The sequence below is a fragment of the Malurus melanocephalus genome, unplaced genomic scaffold (genome assembly GCF_030028575.1).
Source record: "Malurus melanocephalus ecotype Western Australia unplaced genomic scaffold, MMel_1.1 scaffold_668, whole genome shotgun sequence".
NCBI classification, from domain to species: Eukaryota; Metazoa; Chordata; class Aves; order Passeriformes; family Maluridae; genus Malurus; species Malurus melanocephalus.
This window is the reverse complement of record NW_026623900.1, coordinates 264800-285937: the sequence shown is the minus strand read 5'-3', so window position 1 is coordinate 285937 and position 21138 is coordinate 264800. Positions and strand designations below refer to the sequence as shown.

General features: G+C 40.1%; 1 protein-coding gene across 5 annotated transcripts in view; it reads left to right on the top strand.

The window, feature by feature from the left end:
- The window catches only part of LIN54 (lin-54 DREAM MuvB core complex component), a 37386-nt gene extending 17605 nt beyond the window's left edge, over positions 1-19781 (top strand). For 3 of the 5 annotated variants that reach the window (XM_057383868.1, XM_057383865.1, XM_057383867.1), the window contains exons 3-14: positions 5409-5529; positions 7831-7976; positions 9448-9603; positions 11855-12071; positions 12782-12855; positions 13005-13202; positions 14681-14772; positions 15950-16021; positions 17818-17920; positions 18113-18250; positions 18963-19165; positions 19556-19781. In XM_057383868.1, coding sequence (XP_057239851.1) covers positions 5409-5529; positions 7831-7976; positions 9448-9603; positions 11855-12071; positions 12782-12855; positions 13005-13202; positions 14681-14772; positions 15950-16021; positions 17818-17920; positions 18113-18250; positions 18963-19165; positions 19556-19757 — 1722 coding nt within the window. In that variant the 3' untranslated portion in view covers positions 19758-19781. The remainder of the gene's footprint in view (positions 1-5408; positions 5530-7830; positions 7977-9447; positions 9604-11854; positions 12072-12781; positions 12856-13004; positions 13203-14680; positions 14773-15949; positions 16022-17817; positions 17921-18112; positions 18251-18962; positions 19166-19555) is intronic. The other 2 variants (XM_057383869.1, XM_057383870.1) reach the window with 2 other exon arrangements.
- Positions 19782-21138: the final 1357 nt, after the last annotated feature.

The window sequence follows — 21138 nt, the reverse complement described above, 5'->3', positions numbered from 1 at the left end:
TGTCTAGAAAGTTAGGGTTTGTCTCAGAGAAAGTGAACTATTTAGTTAATTGAAGATAATTTTYTCATTATTTTCATTTTATAAAAGTAAATTCTACATACTTTCAGGAAGAYTAAATTCAAGTCTATATGCCTGTTCTTTCAAAGTATACATTCCTTTATGGAAGAGTAGCTTCTGCCTATTACATTCAGTTTGTTGAAATAAATTCTCTGAAAAAGCTTCTGTCATTTGAAAAAGAACAGAAAGGTGTATCTTGTCTGTCTCAAATCTAGTTAAGCTTGTTTAAGTAGACTGATGGACTAGACACTGTAATAAGCTAAACACTTCAAGGTTTTGTTCCCAATCTCTGGCATGGATCTTGAGATATTTGAAACCACAGCAAATCTGCTTGGTTCTGAAAATGYGTTGGAAAGACTTGGGTTATGTCCCAAAGGGTCTGCTTTTCTTCTGGTATGTGGCAGAACTAAATGTGTGTGGCTTTGTTCTAGTTGGCAGTGAGGCACAAATAAGATCTTTTGAAGTGAAGGACAAGTAGAACTCAATGCAGGTTATGATGGAAAAATATGTATTTTACTGTCTAAAAGAAATGAGAAATTAAACTCTTAAATATGCTATTAAAAATAATCAGCTGCACATAAAAAATGACAAAGTTTAAAGCTTTTTATTAGCCAAATGTTCCTTGACTAATATTTCATGGCAGGTGAATGAGAGCAATTCTGAATTTTTTTTTAAGCTGCAGATGATTCCTGCACCAATTTCTATTGTCTTCTTTTTTGTTGTTGCATCATATCTGTGGAAACATGTTTAATAACGGCCATTTGAAACAAAAATGGTTGTCACTAGGTTTCAATAAGGTCTCTCTCTTTCCTCAGCACTGAAACATATAATAGTGGATTAGTTCTTGTTACTTGGCTTCATTATTCACTGCCAAGTGACAGATACAGGAAACTGAGGAGAATAACTTAACTGTAATGTGTTTTTTTCTTGCATGAGATGACTTGTGCTATCAGAGATTGAAATACAGTGACTTGGCCATTGACCCTGCCATTTGCCATTGAGAATTCTACAGCCATTGGGAATTCTACAGGCAATCCTTAGCAGAAGCTCTTACTAATGGACTTGTATCAATTTTTAAATCTAGTTCATTGCAGTTTGGAAAAATTAATTTTATTGTGGTTTCTTTTTGTTAAACCATTGTTTCCTTTTGCAAAATAAATTGAATTGTTAGCACTTGACATTCCTTTTTTCCCATAAGGAGAGGAAGAAGTAGAAATGAAAAGGAAGAAGACAAGGTTAGTACCTAATATTGCAACGAAAATTATTACATTAGCACTTCAAAGACAGTGCTTTTCCCTGTACTAAAGTGTCAGAGTGATATATGAGGCTGGGTGAGAGATTCTTGCTCTACTCTRTCCTGAATGAAAGGGGAGGTAACCCACACCTTGAGTCCTTGTCATAGAAAATGAAGTGATTCATTTACCCCCATCATCCTGAACAAGCCCCTTAAGCTTTCAGTGAGTGCAGAAGGGGGGTGTGAATGCTTCCCTGCCTCCCCATGGGTCTTGTGTAATTTATCTCTTGTGGCTTTGTGAATCAGGTATTTCAGATAGAGAGCAAGGTAGTTTGACTTGGTGCTGAGAAGTGAACTGGTAAAGATTACATGACAAAGAGCTCTTATCAGTTSTTGTGGTCACTACTGGAGGGGCTTTGCATATCATTAGAGAAACTCATTGCCTTGACATCTAATCTAATCTTGTAATCTAATTGTGACCATTGAAGTCTCAGAACCGTAGGCATAATTGATAGAGTTCAGTAAAATGTATCGTGGAATTTGGCTCCTTCTCCAATTACAGTTCCAGACATATGAGACCATGACCTGCAAAGTGTGGCAGGGCCTTTGGCCTCATCTATATCCAGAAGTTAATTACTGTCCTTAGCAGCTTGTCCTGATTTGGTTGAAACTACTGCCATGGACGTGWGGAAAAAACTGCTGGGCAAGTGCATCTGCTTTCAGCCTATGGCTGCTGCCTGTGTACAGGCTTAAAAGTGGTGGTGTGGTGTGCCTGCTGCTCTACTACTCTAGTCCAGGTGCACTAAGYAGGAGTTTGGCCTTGCATGTGACTCTGAACCAGGTGTCCAGACACATCACGGTGACTGTCATTAAGTCTGACTTGTGCTTGTTTTGATAGGGTCACTGGCTCTGGTTTTAACGGTGTCCATAGCATCGTTGCTACCATGGCAAGGCAGCTGCTAAGTCATCGTTGTGGCTTCATCTCACCATTGAAAAGGGACCTTGTGCACTCCCTAAACCCAAAATCCCATTCCTTGCTCAGTTTCTTCATTTCTGAAGTAAGCTGTTCTCCTTTATTTCTGGAGTCCCTGATTTTTCATACTATGCCAAATATAAATTACATAGAGAGTGGCTACATGGACAAACTCCCATGAGATCATCTAGGAAGTGGATTTATAGTGTGTTAGCTCCTTTGTGGTAGYTGACAATGTGGATATGCAGCAGTAAATATGAGATATGAGTGTGTGTATTTCTGTATTAATAAAACAGAGTCTGACAACTGCGAACAAAGTCCAGCCATATGAACTTGCCAGTTCATCTTTAGGGAAGGGTAATTAGGAAGACATAAATTGATCCTTGAAGTCAAGTTGCCAGCAGGTAAATCTCTTGACTTCTGTAGGGGAAAGAAGGTCGGCATGTGCTCCTAAATATAATAATATTCATACAGAAGAGCTTGTTGCTGCGGGGAATRTTTTTGCAGTCTAACTCAAAATAACTTTCAGAGGGATGCTTAGCTTCCATAGGCAGGGGGATAATGTTAATCTTCTTGTGATTAGTGCAGGCAGAGTGCTCCACAGAAATCGCCCCTTCTGAAATACCAAAGGGGCATCTTGATTATTTCCTCTGGCTTCTCCAGTCTCTACAGAAATGGGTAGTGAGTTTCCCAATGATACCTAGAAGGCTTTCCCAGGTGACTGGGGTTATCCAGTGGCATAAACCTCGGAAAGACTCTCTTGGCAGCAGGGGGGGCAGGAGTGTGCTGTTCCTCATTTATAACCAACCATGTTTGTCTTGCTGTTTCCTAAGCCCTGAGGGGATTCACTTGTTTATTAGATCTCCTTTGTAGACTAAAAGTTCACCTAAAAAGCAGGGGGAAGATTATTTGAGAAGGGTATTGCAAGTTGAGTATGAGGGAAGCAGTGCTACTTGTGTTGACCTGTTGTTTTGGGACTTTCAAGTTCTTTTCTGAAATACTTCATGTTAATGGTCCCTAGTATTTTACACACRTTTGTGTAAGTGATTTAAGCGCATTTATTGATTGTTGCTGGGAAACAACTACTGTTGTCCAGAGCTGGCTGTTCCTGCTGAATGTTCATCATGTTCTGAACCAGACTTTGCTCTCACTTCAGAGTAAAAGCAATAGCAGTTGACTTGCTATTTTTGGCAAGTCAAAAATACTTTATGGCAGGGTAAGATTAATTTAAGCAGAACAGAAATCTCAAATCAAACAGATGAAATGTGTAGAACTTATCAGAAATTAAAATGTATCCAACCTAAAAAAAAATACTGTTAAAATGCCCGCTCATCTATCAGCTGTGTATATGCTGAGATAATTGAATCCTTGAAATGTTAAAATGACTTTGAGTTAAATTTGTGAACAGGGCTGTGAATGAAGCTTCCTTCTTTAAACAGATTATGTTTCAAAGTTTTAGTTAATATATGTCCAAAAAGAACAGGTTTATTTCTTCTCTGTTTCATTTTAAGCCTTGACAATTGTGTATCACCTATAAAGCAGTTCATGTGCCTGTGGAGCAGCACTTTTGTTCTGAGATGGAGCTTTCCTCTGAGGAGTACCTGTGTTGTAAGTGTGGAGCAGCACATGGCTTCCTTTACATGAAGTCTGTTCTCTGATAGTACCTGGTGTCAGAGCTGCTCCTTGACTTCCCTTGGCTGGGTGTAGCTCGGGCACACAGAGGTGCCCTTGGCACGGGAGGGCTCCAGTGCCATAGCAGAGGGGAGCTCCAGCTTCCCTGGCTGTGCTGTGACTGTGCTGCTGGGAGTTGGAGCAGCCTCACCCTGTGCTTTTTGTGGAGCAGTTGAGGAATTTGTTATGTGCTACTGAATACTTTGAATGTTTTGGCCTTATGTGATTGTAAAAAAGCTGTTTTCAGGCAACAAATTCTATAGATAGGGTTTTGTGTAGGAAACCATAACCTCCAGCCTACTCAATTGCTTCATTTGRGCACTTGTAACTTTCTCAGGCCTTCGAAAGTAGCTGTCATCTCTGTATCTTTGCACATCAGTGAGACTTGTCCAGTTATCTGCTTGAGTAATAAAGGGGGCTCTGTGCCTTTGAGAGCTGGTTCCCCACATGGATGTTAATGTTGTGCCTCTCTGATATTGCTGGAGTTGATGGCTGACACCCACAGCATGTGCCTGGGGTGTGTGGTGGGCAGGTGTAAGGCCTTCAGTAATGCCTTCCAGTGTTCTCACATAGACTCAGGGAAGATCCTAGCAATAGTCCAGATCCAYAGGCAGCCTCTGCAGTCAGCAGGTTAAAAGCCTTTGGAGAAAGTCAACYTCTAAATTGAACTATTCGCAAGCTGGATGTTGGTGTATAGAAACTGTTGGAATAAATGCCTCTGATACTGTACCTCTTCTTTCACTGTGGGAAAGGGGGAAAAGTCTTCCTTAAAAGTTTTAGGGCTATGAACTCTTGCTTACAAAGTTTTCAAGCTGAAGTGATGTGTCATTGAATTGCTGTATGTGGTCCCAATGGTGTTTTAGGAGACTGGATCACAACATGAAAATAGACCCCCTTGTACCTGGAGGTAGCTAACTGATTTGTTCATGGCTAGTGAGTACTCAAAACTTTCAGACACTGATGATCCATGTACTTTTGGGGAAATATTGCAGAGGGCAGTTTCCCCACTTGCAAAGTAAGTGTGCTGYTATGTCAAAATGGTCAAGAGATGTTTCAGAGCAGTAATGGTCATATTTAAGTCACTGGGGGACAAGATTTGTCCTGGTTGGCTGAAAAASAAGTAACTTCATATAAAGCTTCCCATACTGAGAGTTGTGCATTTAATTTTAACATTTTTATATAGAACAACCACACATAAGAAATAATTTTAGCAACTTGAAGGTGTGGTATGTTTGCACAGCGAGCTATCTTATGAAAAAGCTGAGAGGGATTTGGCTATCCTATTTTGGATAGTCCTCTAAAGTGTCAASGACCATCTAGGTCTTTCCATAGGGAGAAATGGAGATGAAATRTGAGAAAAGCAGTTATACGTACGAGTATTGCCCTTTTTATATTTTTCATGTACTTAACAATACAATAATTTAGATCCAAAATGCTCAAGTTACTTTAGATCTTTTTTCCTCCATCTTTTAGATTGCGAAGAAGACTCGAACCCCAACTTCTGGCCCGGTGATCACCAAGCTGATATTTGCAAAACCAATCAATAGCAAAGCTGTTACAGGGCAGACCACTCAAGTGTCACCAGTCATTGCAGGTTGTACTACTTTGACTTGTTTTGCTTTACCATTTTTTAAAGGCTTTTCAAAGAAATGGTAATTGTAGGAATTCTGTCTCAACAATTTTACTGTAGTTTCTGTCAAAGTACCTCAAACAATTGAAAAAAAAACAAACAGCAGAAACCTTTGTGGGTAAAAGCAGATAAATGCAGTTGTTGGTACCTTAGTAATTAGCTTGTTTAGAATAATCTTTGTAATTGCAAGGTACTTTTACTTCATGGATTTTGGGGAGGAGAAAAAAATACCCAGAGCCACAGAAAAGATTACTTGGTAAACAGAAAGTGTTTGTAGAAACGTTGTGTAAATACACAGGGGGTAAAGGGAGACACATGCTTTTGTATTATTTTGATCTGCTTATATTTGGACTTAAATGTAATACATGCAAGTAACAGAAAAAAAAAGTTTGGATGAAGAAAGTGAATAAAACTGGTTTTGTTTTAGTTGCTCACCTTTAAAAACAACCATTGCAGAAGTGTAAGGCAAATAACAAATGGTCTTTCTCTTTGGAAAACAAATCCATATATCCTAAAAAAAAAAGCCCAATTGAACATAAAACAACAACAAAAACACCACCAAACTTAAAGAAAAAAAACACCGTGTAATACCTTGCTTATTAAGAAAGTGTATCTGTTGCTAAACATCTTAGACATGTAATCTATCTGAAAAAGACAAATGTAGGAAGCTGGAGTAATTTTCAGAGCTTTGAAGGACATCTTTAACTGCTACAGACTGACCAACCTCAGCAGGCCTAAAACSTTTTCCACATATTTAGATGAATTTGTTAAGTCTTTCCAGAACTGGGACTTGATCTGGTTTTAAAAAGGATGCAACTGTCTCCTGTATTCAAATGCTGATAGATGCCAGTGAATGGCACATAGCTGGAACATAATCTTTTTCTTGAGCTGTCAGGCTGCCTGCAGCCTGACCTGTGTTTTAGGTTAAAGAGGGATTCCCCATCCCACTATCCAGTTGGTCCCCTTTTTCAAGTTTCCTAACAAATATGCAGAGCTCTGAGAAGATTGCTGTGCTTATAAATACTTGAATTAAGCTGTTTGTGTGTTTAAAGAAACAAAATCCAAACCAACAAAAAAAAACCTGCAAAAACATTAGAAATAAATTGACGTTTTTAAATCAATTATGTTGAAAAATTACCTCTGCCTGAGCCTGTGAGAGAAGCATCACTGGGAGGTAAAGTTGCTTCATTAATTGAGAGGGAAATCTTTTTAAAAATCAGTTTTTCCCTTCACCATTCCAAACAGCCAGCACAGCTTGCCAGTTTTGAGAGGCTGGCATCAGTGGTTACTTTAGAGCACATAGACCTCAGAGGAAATCTCCTTTCCATGAGGATAGTGCTTTTTCTTGTTAGTTCCAGTTGACTTTAATTGTTATGCCACTAGTTGATTTTGGATGGAAAAGTTATGCTGGTATTTGTTTTTTTCTTATTTTTATAAATGTAGTACAAGAGAATGGGTGACAGAGAAGCTATGACAGAAATGAGTCTGAACCAAAGCGGAGCAGAGGAAAGCTCAGTGGTCAAGCACTCTTTGGAAAGAAACTTAGAAAGTATGAAAAAAAAAAATCTGTTTTCGATTCTGGGAATTTTGCAATATTCCTGAAACTGATGTCATGATTTGGAGCTGCTGGTTTTGATGTTTAATCTTCTTTGGCATTGTAAAAAAAGACAGTTTTTAGTCGCACTACCACCATGTTTTCACATGTGTGTCATATATTGTTAGACAGTGAAAGAAACAACCATCAACAGAGAGAAGAAAAAACCCAAAAGCTCTAGAGTTGATTGTAGACAGACCAAACACCTTTTTCTTGGTCACTGTAACACAGCTCGTTTTTTGGTGGCTGAGGTTTTAAAAGGAGGTAGTCCCCACAGATGCTCTTTTTCTCCATAAGTTGGCAGCAGCCCAGGGATTTCCTAGTGAAGTGCCAACTGGCTGTGTGTTTGTGTGTGGTGCAGGTGTAGTGGAGAGCTCTGCACCTCAGGATGCTGTCCTGCCTATCAAGAATTATCAGCTGAATGGCACAGAAAGCTCAATGTGCATTTTGGCTCTTTTTTTAAGTCCAAGTGAACTGTCTTTTTACTTGTAATAATGGCAATTATTTTCTTCTTGTTGCTAAATCTTAACTTAAAGAATGCCAATGTCCTTCCTGCCAGGTCACACATCTCAGAAGCAGGGATCAATCGCACAATATGCAGGGAAAACTTTGCTTTGAAAGTTAACGTGACCAGGGATAACTGGAGCTGATGGTATCTTCGTTGTTTATAGGTAGGGTTTTTTCACAGTCTGCTCCAGGGACACCACCAAAGACAATAACGATCTCTGAAAGCGGAGTCATTGGATCATCTTTGAGTACAACAACACAACAGACACCGAATAAAATAGCTATCTCACCACTCAAATCCCCCAATAAGGTAAGGACCTGTTCTGGCTGTAGCCTTCTATCCCTCCTGCACAGTGGTCTGAATGGARCTCTCTGTGTCTTTGCTACAAGCTGTTTATTATTTCCCCAGAGATAATAAACATATCTCCAGAGCCCATAAAAGTATCTCCAGAGTCTCCATTTTGCATCACAATGCTCTGTGGTAATGCCCTAAGTTAGATTTATTTCAACTGGCTCCCTGTGATTTTAAGTAGATAATGCATTACTGCATAGTTTCCCATTTCTTGCTATTCCGTAAGCATCCATTCTGAGAGCAGCTGTTCCCTTTTAGCCAAGTGCTCAAACTATTTTTAATGCCTTCATAAAATGTCAACAGGCTGTTTAAGAGGAGACCTCAATAATATTAATAGGTCAGCACTTTTTAACCATTGCCTGTTACTGCTCTGGCAAATTAGACTTCCCTGATCACTTCTGAATTAAATGAGATTTGCAATGGTCCTTGACAAATACAGAGCTGGAGACTGGCACAGGTCAAGATGACACTTGTATTTTAGATTTGTTAATTGGCTTGAGAAGAGGAATATTGCTGGGGAAAGGGAGGTAGGGGGACAAGATGCACAGTGCAGGCAGACTAAATATCACATATAAAAAGCGAAGTAAGAATAAAGAATGCTTTTAGTTTGACTGTGTTTTAGTGATGTAATGTTATACAGATGGAGAGGAAGAYTTGTGTTTGACAATTATTAGTAAGAGAGGCAACATAAGGAAGTTAATTTTGATTCTAAAGTTACCTTTTTTAACCAGGAGTCAGTGTGGAAAGACTCCTTAGGGTCAGATCTTGAATTTACTGTAGAAAAGTAACTCTAAGTATCTGATTTTTCTTAAAACATAAGGAAGTTTAGAGCAAAAGTAGAAAGCCAGCCTTGGAAGTGATGTGGTTGTRTAGAATAGATGCTCAAAGACTGCACTCAGCAGAAATGCGGTCAGGAGACTGGATCTCTGTGGGAATCTGTAAAGTAGATTTGAAAATACTGATGTTCTTTGACTGAATCCATAGTGCAAGGTGGGAATTCTTATTTTTTTCAACAGCTTTTCTTTAAAATTTCTATTTATGATTAAATAGTCATTGTGCCAATTATGCTTTTATTTAGAAGATACCTCTTGATGATGCTCAGGCTTCTATGGGATGATATCCTTAAAAATGAACAAACAAATGAACAAAACAAATGAAAAGACAACCCCTCACTCCCCCCCAGATGCTGTGCTAGGTTTCTGCAGGAGTCTTTGGGTGCTGGAAGCCAGTCATGTATTCAAGTTCCTAAGGRGTCTATTTGTCATTGTTGCAGCTGGACCCATGGACATTGTGGTTAAATGCAGCAACCTTGTTCACAGAAAGAGCTCTGTTTGGTGGAGAGCTGTACTGTCCTGAGGAGGGGAATGTATGTGTACAGGGTCCTGTATCCTACACAGAGGTTTAAATTGCTTTTTGTTTTGCCAAGCAGCTAACAGTGGTGTCAGTGGCCTCCCAGCCTCCCAACTCCCCCCAGAAGACGGTGGGCGTCCCACTGAATGTAGCATTAGGACAGCAGATCCTCACAGTGCAGCAGTCAGCACCCTCCTCCCCTGGGAAGGCTATAGTCAACCACACAACCACCCAGGTACAGACTGACTTTCCTTTGTCTTCTAGTGTCTGTGTCATTGCTTGCTGGAAACTGGAGCGTTGGACCACAGGCATTGATCAGTCCCAAGGTGTTCTTGGAATGGGGTTTGCCTAGGAATTGGAAAAGCATTGCCCTGAGGASCACATACATCTTCATCCAAGGGGTGCAAACCATTGCAAGCCCAGACAGGGGCATGCTGTTAGAAAACAGCTTTCCAACCTGGAAAGCCCCACTTGGTGCAAATTCTTGTTTCTGTGTACTGAATCTCACAAATCACCTGAAAAACTCTAACACAAGGAGGAGTTCGTTGGGTGGTTCTCTCTCTTCTGCCAATGTTTCTGTGTGACTGACTAGGACTRTCTTTCAGTGTTTCTGAGGTTTGCAACATGGAGTTCATGTTCCTGCCATAGAGGTCTGCATAAGCAAGACACTGTGGGCTGAAACTACAGACCTAGAAATTATTATTTTCCTATGTCTCATTTCTAGAAAAACAGGGGTTTCCATCATAGCTTTTATAAGTGGTTTTGAATTACTCACAAAACAAAATTGACCTTTCTTACAAATGACAGTTTTTACTGTGCTCCTCTTTTGTGATCTTAGGTGAATCTTTTTCTATCATAATATCTGTACTGCTGTTTTGGTAAACATGAAGGGTTGTGTATGGATGTGGATATAACTGAGAGTGGCCCCAGTTGCCTGTACAGCATGAGACCAGAGACTTGGACAGATTTTCCCAGGCTTGTCTTACTGATAACAGGTGATATGGGCTGTGGACATCATCGAGATTGGAATTTTTTTTCCCCAGGGAAAAATGTCTTTTGGAATAGTTGTTAAAAGATTAAGTCGCTCTAGTGCAAGCACCCTAGGTGAGAAAATTGAAATGTCTGTGGGGTGTACATTCTGAGTTCTGATCCAAAGCTGTCTGACACAACACAATGGCTTCACCTGTCTTCACTGGGCTCAAGAACATGCCTTAGAAGAACTGTCCCTTGAATTTTACAATTTTCCTAATTGTCCTTGGATGGCAGCCTCTAATTCRTGTGCTAGAAAAAACCTGACCCTTTGATAATATCAGTGACTGTGCTTACATATAGTAYTTATTTTGCTGCTCTGACTTGTTAAGGTTTCAGTGTATTAGGAAAAAATAAAAAATCCCAAGAAAGCACCTTTTAGAGGTCATGGGTTGTATTTCTGCAGMTATGTGTGCAAATTGAAATTTTATTCGTGTAGTTGCTGAAAGCTGGGGAGCTGGRAAAATGTTCTCATAAGAATTCACATCATACTGTCAACCAAATGAAATATTTAAACTTGATTTCAAGGACAATATGTTTAATATCAATAGTGTAAGATCCTGAGAACAAAAAGCTAAGCTCTAAAAGAAGTTAAATGGAAGGAGAAAAAGGAAGAAATCAAGGTTTAAGGTTGAGCAAGCCTGGTAAAAGAGACCGTTGTCAAACCAGTAGACTTATGAATATGTATAAATAAAATAAAACTTTTTTGTTATTAGTTTGTAATTTGAGAAGAATTGAAAATAAGAACTTTTGCAAATTCCAGGCATACTGATACTCCAGCTGTAAGGTAGCACAGGTCTGCTGAGCTCCCTTTCTTTCACCATTTTGCCTTTTTTCTTAATGAATTTGTTTTGCTACTCCTCATTGTTCTTGCTTCTTTCATTTCTTAGCTTGTACTCTTTCTGATGTCCATCAGTTTATGGATTCTGTTCTGTTTTCCTTTCAAAGGCTGCACAGTGATTTCTGTGGATTAATCACAAACTACCTTAACAGGACATACCTGTACACACACAGATAAAGCATGCTATGGTCCAGCACAAACTGTTCTGCAAGTTCTTACCATGTGCTTTTAATAGGAATATTTCTAGGTTTGATTGTTGCTTGATTGTGGCAAACAAACTGAGCCATGTTGTGTGCAGTGACCTGAAATAGTTTTGGCAGACAAATCTGGTGAAGTGGACTGAGTCACKCATGTAAATATTATGAGTTATAATATTACTCTGATGTTTGGTGTAGAGCATTGAAAATGCAACTGAATTTACTCTTGAGCTATTTAGAGTCATTTAATGTCTTTGCATCTGTTCTACTTTTGAAAGCAAGAAAGGATTAACTGGCTTCCCACTGAAGGGTACGAATGGTACCATAGAGTTGCTCACAAGCAAATTGAGAAATAAACATKCTGATGTTCTTTCTGCCTTTGTACCAGTAACTTCGTGCTGTCTGTGTTGGCTTAACAGGCTGTGAAATCAGCAGTGCAGACCATTACTGTAGGAGGAGTGGGTACATCTCAATTTAAGACAATTATTCCCTTGGCAACTGCACCCAATGTTCAGCAGATTCAGGTACCTGGAAGCAAGTTCCATTATGTCAGACTCGTTACTGCCACAACAGCCAGTAGTTCAACCCAATCTGCCAGTCAGAATCCCAGTACGAATACTCAGCCTCTGCAACAGGGTAAGTGCTGGTGTTAACATGTCATCTGAAGCTTCTGTTGGGTTTTTCTTTCGTGTTTGTTCTGTAAAGATTAAAATGAATATGTAACAGAGATCTGTGAAGACTGCCAACTGTGCTTGGTTTTGTGGTAAGACTTCTATAAATTCCATATTCTGCTGCTATGTCTTGTTTGTATGTGAAAATGCTCCTTTGTGTCAAATTGCTCAGTAGTTGAGCCTGAATCCTGGGAGCATTTTAGGTTGCTTTTCCCTCGTTTACCAGATTTGTGGGTGGTTCATGGCGACTCCCATCTCCTCTATATGAAAAGTGTGAAGGCAGGACAGCCCACAAGCATATTGCTAAAACTCCTTTGCATGAAGATACTTCCATATAAAYTGCTTAGAAGTGCCAGATGTTTTTTCTGGTTTCTGTTCTAGTTTGYRGAGTTGTGATKGGATAAAAGATTTCAAAGGGAGAAGGGATGTAAGGGAAATCCACTGTCTAGAGAAGGTCTGCACCCATGTTATTTTTTAATCCACTGCTGTGAAATGCATACATACACTCTTGTGCCAAATACCTGTTTACAGAGGTGTTCTTTAGACCCAAGTGGTGCATGCCATGAGTTRCAGTGGAAGTACCTCTGTGTTATGCTTATGTGAAAGTCTGAAGGGCTGAACCAGGAACTCTGAGTGACTAATACACATTAATATGATGTTGTTTCTTGACACCAGCAAAACCCGTGGTGGTGAACGCGACCCCAGTGCGTATGTCAGTTCCCATAGTACCAGCACAGACTGTGAAACAGGTGAGCTGAATGTGAATCATGAAATATTCCTGACCTGTTTTGGCTGGACAGAAAAATATCTGCTTCCAGCTCTGTGAAGAAATGTTCTAATGAAAGTGTGTTCTGAATGAGTCAAACACTGGTTTCATTAAGACCTCTTTTTTCTTCAGGTGGTGCCCAAACCAATCAACTCAACCTCTCAAATAGTCACTACTAGTCAGCCCCAACAAAGACTTATCATGCCAGCCACTCCACTGCCACAGATCCAGCCCAACCTCACCAACCTCCCCCCGGGCACTGTGCTGGCACCAGCCCCTGGCACAGGAAATGTYGGCTATGCAGTCCTTCCAGCTCAGTATGTCACACAGGTATGGCCTTTCCTGGAGATGGCTAAGGAAATTCTGCTCTTCTGGAACATTYTGCCTTCCATTTAAAGGTYCCTGCTCCATGATTGYCACYTGACACTGAAGTGACCATTTCTTTYAGGGAYTCTTGGCAGAATGATGATAGCACTAARTCATAGTTGCAATTAAAGCTTTATTTTCCCAACAGGATTTTTTATTAGCATAATAGCACAGGATTTCTCKAAGCAAAATCAGCATACTGCAATTTAGAGTAGCATAGTACAGAATTTATAATGCAAACTTATTTGAATCATCTAGATCTCAAYTATAATTTCTTATCGTCTAGACCCTCTGCATATTGGGTCAGATACTTGATACACAGTTGGCTTCACCACTRTAACAATCATAACCTAGACTTGAAAATCATATTAAAAAGTATCAGTTACTCAGTCCTTAGAGGAAGCAGATGTCAGTGTAGGTGACTGAGGCCACTGGCAGTCACAGGTCTCAGTGTCCMGCAGCAGTTCCAGTCCAGGTTCATCACTTAGGACTTGCAACAGCTTGATTTTATAACTGTGCTCTGTGTGCTGTTACACTTCCCTGTTCTGTGACAAGGATTCGTTTTTTCCTCTTTGCCAACGTGCAGCATGAAAAAGAATAAATGAAACATTCTGCAGAAAGCTGTTTTGTAGAAACAAAGACTCTGATAGTTAACAGCATTGCTGGTACCAGCCTGGTTTCTGGTTTCAAAACCTTTTTGGTTTTGTCACAGTTGCAGTTTCAGCCGGAAGATTGTTACTGTATCCTTTTAGCCTGGTTCTACAAATTTTACTTAAACTAGCATCTCTTGTATCTTCCCTCTGAGGTTTGTGTTCCAGTCACAACYTGTCCCCATTTGCCTGGCCCCAGTRTAGATCCATGTCTTGCTTGTGCCAATCTGCTGCCAGAACTTGTCCAGCAGGAGCAAACAGCTGCTTGTAGGTAGTGCTAAAGAAGGTAGCCCAGAACATTGTYGTTTGATAGGTTCTTAGGTTTTGCTTTTTAATGTGAAAAATAAGTGGTGGCTTCARGTATGCAGAGGAGTTGGAATGCACACAATTTTGCTTACTTTTATTTAGTTTCATAGTAAGTGGCTTGTATGTAAAGGAAGCTACTRATTTGTGCAGGAAGTGATTCTGCTCAATTAGGGGAAAATGAACATGTTTTTAAGTGGAGGAACTGTTTGTGGTCTGAACATATCTGTGTGTTATCTCTGTCATCTGTATGGACCTAGACACCGCAGTAGAGAACAAAAATATAATCTAAAATAGTATTTTTTTGCTAAATATGGAGGCAGGAGGTTGCCACCTGATCCAAGTTCTGTAAGTGTCTAAAACTGTTCTTACAAGCAAGTTTTTTATAACWATATCTGGAAAGCTAATTTAAAGACTAATTATACATCCTCTTCTGTATACTTTAATTTCTTTCATGTGAGGCATTAATCTTTTTTTTTTTTTTGTTAGCTACAGCAGTCATCCTATGTATCTATAGCGAGCAACACTGGCTTCACAGGGACATCCAGTGTCCAGTCCCAGGCACGGCTGCCATTTAATGGGTAAGTGCTTTGGGAAAAAAAACAAACCCAAAACCTGTAGAATAGGTTGCTTGAATGAACGTTGCATATTGGTTTGGTTTGGGGAATTTTTCAAAATGCTCAATTCTGCTGTGGTGTGGTTATTGCCTCTTACTAAAGGGCATGGATCTCCCTGGCAATTGAGCCGATCTCTTGATCCAGGCTTTGTTTTCCATTTTGAACTCAGGTAGCAGGAAGTTGACCTGAAAGCTCCTTGTTGCTCATGTTTTATTTTGCAACAGCACTTGTGAGCTACCAGCCTCAACTATTCCTCAACATTGCTGCAAAGAGGTACTGGACAACATATGAGCTAGATGCTTAACGCATGCAGAAATTCAGCCAACAGCAAAGTGGATCCTGATATGAGGCTTTGGGTTTTTTCAGTCTTGYATTTTTTTCCTTTAAGGATGAAAATAACAGCTAACATAGATTATTTTCCCTTTGCCAATCCAGCAGGCTTAGCTGTTTTGCACAGTCCTTTTGTRTTACTGTTTGCTGGAAATTGTTAACATGAAGGTACTTTTTGCTGCTGCAACCTCAACTGATGCGAACTAATCCCAAATCCAGATGCAGCTATTCAAATAAAYGGGTTTGATTTAATCTCCCTGGTATTACGTGCAGAAATTGCTGGATAGGAGCGGAACAAATCTCATCAGAAGTGATTAGTGTCAAAAATTCTGAGTTTTAAGAGCAGTTAAAGACTGTGTTTAATGTAAAATTTATCTCTAAACTGAATGCTATGGTTTGGCTTGCTTTCCCATTATTCCAGAGGGGATATTTTTTGGGTTTTGGGGTTTTTTTTAAATTCCAAGTAGAACAAAAGAAAAGGCATAATCATGTGTGAATCTTGGTTGGATCTGGTCCCACTACACTTAAAGGGCTTCTAGGGAAGATTTCCCTGACTYCCTGACTGGTTTTCAGTTATGCTTCCTCTAGCTTGAAAGCCTAATTTCTACTTCAGGCACGCACCCAGATTTACAGAAAATAATCCATCTCTTTCTGGGTTGGGAAGTCACTATTTATAATAGTTACTTAAACACAGTCAGCTAAATACCTAATGCAAGGTGAATATAAAGCTTTTTCAAAGTTTTTATTAGAAGTTGTTTGCATGAATTTAAATTAGAAGAAACTGATAAAACCTTGCCCTTTTTTCCCACAGCATAATTTCCTCTGAGTCTGCAAACCGCCCCAGGAAGCCTTGCAATTGTACTAAGTCTCTATGCTTGAAATTGTAAGTACAGYTAAGTATGATTTTTGTCTTTCAAGCCTCATTTTTAATATCACAAATGTATGTCAAGTATCAGAATATAATGGTTTTAAACATGTCAGAAATTTGATGTCTGGATGCTAATTTAAGGTTGATATTGGTGGAGATGGTGCAGAGCCTGTGTAATTTTGCAGCTCCTGTGAGCTATGTGGGCCATAACATTTAAAAATGTTTAACTTTGTACCATGCACCTTATTGCATGGTAGAGCCAATTACACTCAGCAGCTCTGTTGGTACCATGACTGAAATGGTATCTCATGGTATCATTAGTGGGCATTTGCTATACTTTTGAAATGCATCAGTAATACCATGCTGGATCAAATACTTCAGAAAAATTGGACTGTGTATCTTTTAATRAAGGACTGAATAGACAAGTGATTCTTCACTAGTAGGTCTGACTCTTGCTTATCTTTGAGATGTTTTGCTGTTCCATTCAATGTATTGGTAAGAATTTTAAGCTGAGGAGAGTTTCTTCACCTTGAAGCAAAGTCAGTTAGCTGATATTTTTGGAACAGGAATGGGAGGAGATACTGAAATTACTCTGTGGTTCCCTGAATCCTAGACAATGAAGAGGAAATAAGGGGTGTGGTACTCAAAGGGGAAGTGATGAAATGGCATCTGAACCCAAGTTAAGAAATGTGTTTAAGCTTTTAAGCTTGGGTGTCTTTTTGTTAGTACACCCCACCTCTCTACGGGGAGGCATGTCCTCTGCTTCCTYGTCTCGGAATTGTCTGTTGCACAGAAGTCCTGGCAAGCAGGAAGGTGTGTAGTTGTTCTTCAGATAATTTACATATATGACTGCCCTCATAGTGCTCAGTGTATGTTAAATGTGTGGGGTTTTAGCTTGTGGTGCCTGAAATGCTGGAAGAATGGTGACATCACTAGTGATAGTTTACACCTTCAGAATACTGTTTGGAAACAACTTTTCTTGTAAATCACTGTCATTATATCTTTAATTGGCTGGGCATTGGTACAGATCAAATGGTTAATTCACTCTGGCACAGGTGCTTTCTCACTAATAAAACCTTTTTTCTGTCTGGAGTGAAACTTGTTTTTTYCCAAATCCACACTGAAGGTAGGAACATAGCCCATTCTACAAAGAAGTGAACTCAGGTAAGTTACTTGCTCACTAATGTTCTGGATTGATGCTGGCACTGTTTGCTTTGGAAACCAGAACTACTCCACTGCTGAATTTTAAAAAAGAAAAGAGAGCTATAACAGGTTGTAAAAGCTTTTGATTTAGTTTGTCCCTGAGACCATTCAAAGTGCTAAAAGTCACCAAAATCCAATTCAATCTGAGGAAGGCTTGTGGTGGACTCCAGGGCAACCCTAATCTAATTCTTGTAGTGCTAGGCTAGGCAAGCCACAGAGAGCCAGTTTAGCAACGGTTTTAGACTCCCAACAAATGACTATATACTCCCAAGAGGATTTGAAAAGCAAAGGAAGAGGATCAGCAGTTTTTAGCTGTAGCTAGAGGTGATACTGSAAGCATTGAAACATGTCAGAGTGTGTTGTGGACTAAAGCCACGTTTAAGCTGGGCACCCTTGAGTTCCTCCTGTGTCTTCAGACACAGCCAGACCTGCACTAGAGGATTTTGGCTCTGCAGTGAGGCTGGTAGCACTTGTACATGTGGAGTTGAGCAGAGGGTGACTCTTAACCCTTATTGATGCCAGAGTAGGAACTTCTGCTACTGCCATCAGTACTAACCCACCAATGCAATGATCACATTTACAAATGCYTTCTTCATCTTCTGTTTCAGGTATTGTGACTGCTTTGCAAATGGGGAATTCTGCAATAACTGCAACTGTACAAATTGTTACAACAACCTGGACCATGAAAATGATAGGCAAAAAGCAATAAAGGTGAGGGGTCTCTTCTCTTGCCCCTGAGTTCAAAGCCATTTAGCTTATCTTTTATGAAGCTCCAGAGCTGGGAAGAGTGGGTGTATAATGCCCTGATCTCCTCCCACATGTGCAAGGCTTAAGTTCTTTTATTGCACCTCTAAATTCTGCTCCCTGCATGCAATGACTGACCCTTTGGGTCTGCATTGACAGGCCTGCCTCGACAGAAACCCTGAAGCCTTCAAGCCCAAAATAGGGAAAGGAAAGGAAGGAGAATCGGATCGGAGGCACAGCAAAGGGTGTAACTGTAAACGCTCGGGATGTCTCAAAAACTACTGCGAGTGTTATGAGGTACGAAGCATTGTCTCATTTGAAAGATAGTAGCTTTTTCCCTTTAGTGTAGTGACTTCTCTAATTTGCTTTGTGTCTTTCTGGTATTGTTATAATGTTTTCTTTTCTGTCTTTTTCATTGCTATAATGTTACCTCTTCTCCCAGCAGTTTGCACGTAGAAAGCCATGTACATGGTAAACTGATCACTACTGTTCTGTAATTTTAATTTTAAACTATTTAGCAACTTTGAACTTAGGCTTGGATTTGTTCTTTACTGAATAGCACCATTTCCTAAAGAAATCTACTGCACCAAGTCCCTAGGAGTTGAAGCAGCATCCCACGGATGCTCTGGGATAGAATGTGCCTGTGGAATTCAAAACCAAAAGTTGTTGTTACTTCATCTGCTAACTGATCAGTCTGTGGATGTAGAGACAGTGGTAGACTGACCTTTCTCAAAGCTCAGCTGTCTAAATTCCACTGGAAACCGGAGGTTGATGAAGAAAGGGATGAGTGGGAAACCACTGATTTACATTCTATGCTCTATGATTCTATAATTTGATTCAAGTATACATTCTGGGAAAACGTCTGAACTTGAGGTAAGAATTTAGAGAGAATACTACTTGGGAGTTTGTTCTAGTGGTTAGTTGGTAAGAGATCTCCTTTATGTTGTGGTTTCTCATAAGGGGAGTCAAATTTGCAACAGGTTTCTTATGCTTTGTTTGTTTCTGTCAGGCAAAAATCATGTGTTCTTCCATATGCAAATGCATCGGCTGTAAAAATTTTGAAGAAAGCCCGGAGCGAAAGACATTAATGCATTTAGCAGACGCTGCAGAAGTCAGGGTCCAGCAGCAGACTGCTGCAAAGACCAAGTTATCTTCCCAGATCTCAGACTTGCTGACAAGACCAGCACCAGCACTCAGCAGTGGTGGTGGCAAGTAAGTTAATGCTGCACCTTCTTTGAGTTTCTAATGCCGGGTTTTGATGTATGTGACAGGTGTGTCCCCATCATCTCTGAACCTTGTCTGTGTAAGCTRTAGAAGCAGGAGCAGTTAGATGATGGAACATTTTGTTCCCATGACGGTGGGATACTGACCCACCAGTTTTATCAGTTTTTTCTATTTTAAATTCATGCAAACAGCTTCTAATAAAAACTTTGACCCACCAGTTTATTTGGCTGTTAACAGAGGCTGATTCACTATCTAAAGGCTCTTGGAAGCAATGGGACAGATGAAGTCTCATCAGTCCTCAGACAAAAAGTTGCCAGTCCCAGAGTTAGGTGCCTTGTGTGTTTTTGCAGAGACTAAGTGGATGTTCCTGTGTTTCAGGCTGCCCTTTACGTTTGTCACCAAGGAGGTGGCTGATGCAACCTGTGMATGCCTCCTGGCACAGGCAGAGCAAGCGGAGAAGACGGGCAAGTCCAAAGCTGCAGCAGAGCGCATGATCTTGGAGGAGTTTGGACGCTGTCTGATGAGGGTTATCAGCTCTGCAGGGAAGTCCAAAGGTGACCCTTGTGCCATGAACTGCTGACTCATGCACACGAGCCACAATGAAGCGGACTGAACAGAACACTTAAGGCACAGGGACACTTTGGTTTAGCGTAAAGGATTTAATAATATTTGTTAATTTGGTGCTTGTAAATTCACCCATGTAAGATTGAAACAAGAAATTCTTTTATAACAAGATGTAGAGCCTTTTAAATCTTAGCTAAATCCTCTTCTACTTAAGACAATGCCTAAAGGTCAGTTCTTCTTCCCAATGTACAGCTTTTACCCTGGGTTTCTTAAAAATTAGATGTGTGCTCCCCTTTCCCCCAGAATAATTGTCTGATGGGCATATATAAGTTATTATAATATATATTATTTACAGTGTCTGGATTTTCATCACTGTGCATACAGGAAAACACAGGTGATGTCAACAGCCAGGTCATGCTTTTACTGACAGGCCTGTAATACGGAGGTACCAGTGTATCCAAGACAATTCTGAAAGGAAGTATGTAGAAATGAGCATCTAAATGGAAGGTAGAACTTGTATTTTGTAGATAGCACAGTACATGCTGACACAGTGTGTTCCTTTTAGTGCACAGAGCACTGTGAGATACATAGGCAATAATACAGAGGGGTTGCTTGCAGATTTACCACTAAGCAAGGCATGGAGAATGTTTTTAAAGAATGGTCCAAGGATTATAGATGCGAATGGCATTACTGGGAATTTTTTATAGGAATGGGGTGGAGTGCTCAAGTGTTTCATAAGCTGGAACTTGAAGGCTAAGACTGAGTGGCCTGTCCTCAGAAGKGAGGAAAAGCAGCCAGGCCACAAATGCCAGACTGTCTGCCCAGCGTACTGTTACCAAAGTGTGTAGCAGATGGATKCTGTTTTTTAGGTGAAGCTTGGTTTTTCAGAGGTCTGTAGCAGCCTAATCCCTCACTGCAAGTAGGACTGTTCAGTCCATTGTGTTTTTAGGATCAAGCTGTAAGCCTGCAAGTGTTTAGGCCTGARAAGCTGAAGTCATGGGAGATGACAATCTGCATCCGAATCAACTTGCAAATGCAGGTAGGGATCATGYTCAGCCTGGCTGTGGGTATTCAGGATGCTGCTTCTCTCCATGTTAGTAATTTACTGGTGGAAGGGCTCTTTTAGTGTTGTTTAGAATAATTGTGAGAGTTGTGATCAGAGGAAGTACTAGYAAAGAATCAGGATTGCTACAAAAACAGGCACAGATCCTTTTACACTAAACAGGGAGCAATCAGCTATAGCTGGGTATAGACTAAGACAGGGGATTTTTTCAGTATTTCTTACAGGCAATCTCAGATCACATTTTTGATAGTGGAACACATTTGCAGAATTAATTGGTAGGTTACTTACCTATCATGAACATCAGAATCATGTTTAATCACAGGCATTTTTAGTA